This window comes from Rhinopithecus bieti, unplaced genomic scaffold (genome assembly GCF_001698545.2).
Source record: "Rhinopithecus bieti isolate Rb0 unplaced genomic scaffold, ASM169854v2 scaffold_35950, whole genome shotgun sequence".
Lineage (NCBI taxonomy): Eukaryota > Metazoa > Chordata > Mammalia > Primates > Cercopithecidae > Rhinopithecus > Rhinopithecus bieti.
Window position 1 is genome coordinate 1,087,926 of NW_016815506.1, and position 5,835 is coordinate 1,093,760.

The following is a 5,835-nucleotide window of genomic DNA, read 5'->3' on the forward strand; positions in this document are numbered from 1 at the left end:
AAAAAAAAAAAAAAAAAAAAGAATAAAAAACAAGAACAGGCCGGGCGCGGTGGCTCAAGCCTGTAATCCCAGCACTTTGGGAGGCCGAGACGGGTGGATCGCGAGGTCAGGAGATCGAGACCAACCTAGCTAACACGGCGAAACCCCGTCTCTACTAAAATACAAAAAACTAGCCGGGCGAGTTGGCGGGCGCCTGTAGTCCCAGCTACTTGGGAGGCTGAGGCAGGAGAATGGCGTAAACCCGGGAGGCGGAGCTTGCAGTGAGCTGAGATCCGGCCACTGCATTCCAGCCTGGGCGACAGAGCGAGACTCCGTCTCAAAAAAAAAAAAAAACAAGAACAAAAAACTTCTTGCACAATAGTTCATTAAATTGAATTATAAAAAGTTCCTACAGTTTAGCCACATTTTCACCATACATAATATTTATGTAATTTTACTATATATCCCATCTATATATATTTGAAAATGTATACTACATTAATGCAGTAAATTTTTCTTTTTTTTGATGGAATATCGCTCTGTCGCCCAGGCTGGAGTGCAGTGGTGCAACCTCAGCTCACCACAACCTCCTGCAACCTCCGCCTCCCAGGTTCAAACAATGCTCCTGCCTCAGCCTCCCGAGTAGCTGGAACTACAGTCAAGTGCCACCACGCCCAGCTAATCTTTTGTATTTTTAGTAGAGATGGGGTTTCACTGTGCTAGTCAGGATGGTCTAGATCTCCTGACCTCATGATCCACCTACCTTGGCCTCCCAAAGTGCTAGAATTATAGGCGTGAACCACTGCACCCGGCCCTAATACAGTAAATATTTAATGCTAAGTTCCCATATAGCTCTGGACTCCCCTTAGACTAGAAACCATTGCTTTGTGATCTACATTTAAATGTATACCTTCATTTATGTTTTTTTTTTTTTTTTTTTGAGACAGAGTCTTACTCTGTCGCCCATGCTGGAGTGCAGTGCCCCCATCTTGGCTCATTGCAACCTCCCAGATTCAAACGATTCTCCTGCCTCAGCCCCCCAACTAGCTGGGATTACTAGCGCACGCCACTACGCCTGGCTAATTTTTTGTAGTTTTAGCAGAGACGGGATTTCACTATGTTGGCCAAGCTGGTTTCGAACTCCTAACCTCAAGTGATTCGCCTGCCTTGGTCTCCCAAAGTGCTAAGATTACAGGCGTGAGCCACCCCGCCTGGCCTACCTTCAATTATTTTGGGTAGTTCTTAACCTTTTAGGGTCTTTAACATGCACACACACAGACTTTTACACATTATTCCAGGGAGCTCATGAACCCGTTAACAGACCTTTTTGAGATGTAAATAACTAAGTTATTTATTTATTTATTTGAGACGGAGTCTCGCCTTGTAGCCCAGGCTGGAGTGCAATGGCGTGATCTTGGCTCACTACAACCTCTGCTTCCGGGGTTCAAGCGATTCTCCTGCCTCAGCCTCTGAGTAGCTGGGATTACAGGCGTCCGCCACCATGCCTGGCTAATTTTTTGTATCTTTAGTAGAGACAGGGTTTCACCATGTTGGCCAGGCTGGTCTCTTAACTCCTGACCTCATGATCTGCCCACCTCGGCCTCACAAAATGTTGGGATTACAGGCGTGAGCCACCGCGCCTGGCCCAGTAAGTTTTATACATCTCTCTACATACATTTTTTTTTTTAGATAGGGTCTCGCTTTGTTCCCCAGGCTGATCTCTTGGGCTCAAGCAATCTTCCCGCCTCAGCCTCCTCAGTAGCTGAGATGCACCACTGCACCCCGCCTTTCTACAAATCACATCTTCATCTATGTAATTTTTCTTACCTGTACAGAGGTGATAGATCCCTTCTTGGTAGTGGTAATTCTTTCCTGCATAGTACCCATGTCAGTGGCGAGGGTAGGCTGATAGCCCACAGCAGAAGGGATTCTGCCCAATAATGCAGACACCTAAAAGAAAAAAAGGTCTTAGGTGTCTACATCCTTAGCCTCATCTGAATAGCTCTAAAGAAAGGCCAAATGAACCAGGTCCTCTCAAGCTTCCCTCTTACCTCTGAACCAGCCTGGGTGAAGCGAAAGATATTATCAATAAATAGCAGTACATCTTGACCTTCTTGGTCTCTGAAGTATTCGGCCACAGTCAGTCCAGTAAGAGCTACCCGGGCACGAGCACCAGGTGGTTCATTCATTTGACCATATACCAGCGCTACCTGCAGTAATCATACATAATCGTAAAACCTGACAAAGGAGTAAAGAAGCCACATACGGAAGGTTCCTAAATCGGAGAAATGACCACAGATCCTTTCTCAGAAGGTGTCAACATTTTTGTGTGCAAGTTTCTTTTCCCTATTAGAGATGCAGTTCAAAACAAAAAAGACAGCTTCTTATATTACTAAGGCAAAACTATAGTAAAAAGGAAATAAAAACCTGTTCAAATTAAGTGAAAAGTGCAAAATAGGCTTAGCTGAAACATATGTACCACGTCCAATCCACCCCTCCCAAAATTAGCTTTCAAATGATGGGACTGTCTACCAAAAAGAAAACCTGGAAATGTTATTTAATGTCAGTATCAAAGAGAACAGAAAATGTCCATTAGTGTACTGGAAGTTGGGGGGAAAACACTAACAGGTTTCCTTTGTAGGTCCTGGGACACTAAAATGAAAATATTAAAATTATTTTAAAAAGGAAAAAAAACATTAAATAGAAAATATAGAACATGGCTTCAGTTGGCAATAGTTTCCTGGCATAACTACCATGTGGACGTCACTCAGCTCAATGCTGACCTTAGAGGTGGCATCTTTTAAGTTGATAACACCAGATTCAATCATTTCATGGTATAAATCATTGCCTTCACGGGTCCTCTCACCAACACCAGCAAACACAGAGTAACCACCATGGGCTTTGGCGACATTGTTGATTAACTCCATGATCAGTACAGTCTTGCCAACTCCGGCGCCACCAAAGAGCCCTATAAGAGGTTGAAAAGAAAGAATACTTAAGAGTTCTGCTTTCCTAAATAAGCAAACTTCCAAATCAGTACAGTCTTGCCAACTCCGGCGCCACCAAAGAGCCCTATAAGAGGTTGAAAAGAGGCCGGGCGCGGTGGCTCAAGCCTGTAATCCCAGCACTTTGGGAGGCCGAGACGGGCGGATCACGAGGTCAGGAGATCAAGACCATCCTGGCTAATATGGTGAAACCCCGTCTCTACTAAAAAATACAAAAAACTAGCCGGGTGAGGTGGCGGGCGCCTGTAGTCCCAGCTACTCGGGAGGCTGAGGCAGGAGAATGACGTAAACCCGGGAGGCGGAGCTTGCAGTGAGCTGAGATCCGGCCACAGCGCTCCAGCCTGGGCGACAGAGCCAGACTCCGTCTCAAAAAAAAAAAAAAAAAAAGGGGTTGAAAAGAAAGAATACTTAAGAGTTCTGCTTTCCTAAATAAGCAAACTTCCAAAAAAGGAATTGCTTCCTTCCATCCTATTCCTTCTCAGAAATTGCATATGGCTTCAGCAAACTCAGAAGAATGAAAGAATGTACTCATCAGTGAGAAACAGATGTCAATATCCATTCGTAATAGTGTATGAGTTTTTCCTTCCATATTAGGTTTGGAAAATATGTACCCCTTAATAACATACCAATTTTGCCACCCTTGGCATAGGGAGCTAGCAGATCCACAACCTTGATACCAGTCACCAGAATTTCCTGCTCAACACTCATTTCCATGAACTCTGGAGCCTCAGCATGAATGGCAGCAAATCTGTAAAAGTAGAAGAGAGGATTGGTATGTATTCACCTTGTTGAAAGCAAATGATAATCTTATATATCCTTCCCTATCAACTCTCAAATCCATCCCTTTACTTAAGGAACCACAGTCTTATCTCCCCTTTGTTGTATAAATTAGATCAACTATCATCCAGGATCTAACCCAACTTTCTGCAATAAAGAAAATCATTATCTTAGGAAACAATAATCCCGTTCCCTTAACTGTCATAAATTTTTCATTTTAATGAGCCTTAACAGCATTCCCTCACATAGCAATAGCAAATACAAAAACCTACAAGTTTTGGAGACTCCTAAACCTAAGCAGTAAGACCAAGTGTTAAAAATACTCAACTAGCCAGGTGCAGTGGGTCATGTCTGTTATCCCAGCACTTTGGGGGGCCGAGGTGGGTGGATCACCTGAAATCAGGAGTTCGAGATCAGCCTGGCCAACATGGTGAAACCCCGTCTGTACTAAAAATACAAAAATTAGCCTGGCATGGTGGCATGCACCTGTAATCCCAGCTATTCAGGAGGCTGAGGCAGGAGAATCGCTTGAACCCAGGAGGTGGAGGTTGCAGTGAGTCGAGAGCAAAACTCCTTCTCAAGAGAAAAAAAAAACCTCAAGTAGTAGGTTTTTGTCAATGAGAAATTCTGCATCCTAATTTCTTCAGGTGAAAGTGCACTGTGTGATTTTAATAATCGAAGGTATCAGAAGACAAATTCTGCTTTATGAGAAGGTGTCACCTTCATGTGTAAAACTGCAAATAACAGAAGTTTCTTTGTGCACAGATGCATTAAGAGCAACTTACTGTTTGGTTTTGATGGGACCTCTTTCATCAATAGGTTCTCCAATAACATTCATGATTCTGCCCAAAGTCTCAGGACCAACAGGAATTTTGATTGGTGCACCAGAATCCAGTACTTTCTGGCCTCTAACCAAGCCTTCCGTACCATCCATAGCAATAGTCCTTACTGTGCTCTCACCTGTTAGATACAGGCATTGCAGGGTTATACATAAGTAAAAATTGGTATCAAGACCTAAGTCGACCAAGACTCCTTCTCAGTACCTAAATGCGGCTTCAGCAAACTCAGAAGAACGAAAGTCATTTTGATAAAATCATCACAGAGGGAGACAGCTTGGTTTTTGGGATACTTGGGCTACACAAGGTCTTTATTATTCCTAACAAATTCTACTTACCCAAATGCTGGGCCACCTCCAAAACCAGTCTGGTCTCCCTGCCTTGCACTTCCAGGGCATTTAGAATTGGTGGTAGTCCCTCATCAAACTGGACGTCCACCACTGCGCCAATGACCGCCACGATGCGCCCGGTGGCGGCGCCTGCTTTTGGCGAAGGAGATGTTTGCGCCGCATAGTCCCTGACTAACAGACAAAAGATATTGGAAGGAGCTGGGGTCAGTACAGTAAAAAGTTATCGGAAGCCAAGACTTACACAATAAGAGGAAAACTCAGCCGAAGTCAGGCCTCTTTCCGCTTGTACGGAAGGCGTGTCCAAGAGGGAAGGCCGCGCAGCGATCGATAAGCGCCTGCACAGCCTTCCCATCCGCATGCACAATAACCCATTTTTCGAGAGTTCAGTATCCCTATTCAACGGGAAGGCCAACGCACCTGCCCGCACCTTCTCCGTCACACAAAGAACTTTATACAGAACGGGACAGAGCTGGGTCAAAGAAACCTTCTATGGGTGTCCCATTTTTGTTCTCCTGCCATTAGAGAGCAAAATGCGGCTCCAGGCATACTTTTAGCACCACGCATCCCTTAGGCCCGAGCTACCATCGTTCCCCGGCTCAAGGTCATGGGGCGGCAAAATGGAACTTTAGCTCCTAGAGAAAAGCACTTACCAGGATGGACCGCCGTCGGAGTGGCCCGCAGTAAGAGCTGAGCTGAGGGTAGCGACGCTGAAGGAGTGAGTCCCCGCAAGGCCCCGGAGGCCGAAGCAGCGGCCACACGACCCACAAGACCCAACATGGCGGAGTCCGGGTGGAGACTGATTGCTGCAGCAACCCCCGCCGCCTGTTCTCCTGCAGTTGGGGCGAGGCATACGCTGCTGTAGGCAGGTCCATTGGGTAAATTGGCTGC

At 45.5% G+C, this 5,835-nt stretch overlaps 1 protein-coding gene across 1 annotated transcript in view; it reads right to left on the reverse strand.

Annotated features, from left to right (window-relative positions):
- Window positions 1–5,835, reverse strand: part of ATP5F1B (ATP synthase F1 subunit beta) — a 9,695-nt gene extending 3,860 nt beyond the window's left edge. Inside the window, exons 1-7 of the mRNA XM_017853310.1 lie at window positions 5,598–5,835; window positions 4,936–5,118; window positions 4,547–4,721; window positions 3,611–3,732; window positions 2,763–2,947; window positions 2,031–2,189; window positions 1,807–1,929 (exon numbers count right to left, since the gene is read on the reverse strand). Coding sequence (XP_017708799.1) covers window positions 1,807–1,929; window positions 2,031–2,189; window positions 2,763–2,947; window positions 3,611–3,732; window positions 4,547–4,721; window positions 4,936–5,118; window positions 5,598–5,724 — 1,074 coding nt within the window. The 5' untranslated portion in view covers window positions 5,725–5,835. The remainder of the gene's footprint in view (window positions 1–1,806; window positions 1,930–2,030; window positions 2,190–2,762; window positions 2,948–3,610; window positions 3,733–4,546; window positions 4,722–4,935; window positions 5,119–5,597) is intronic.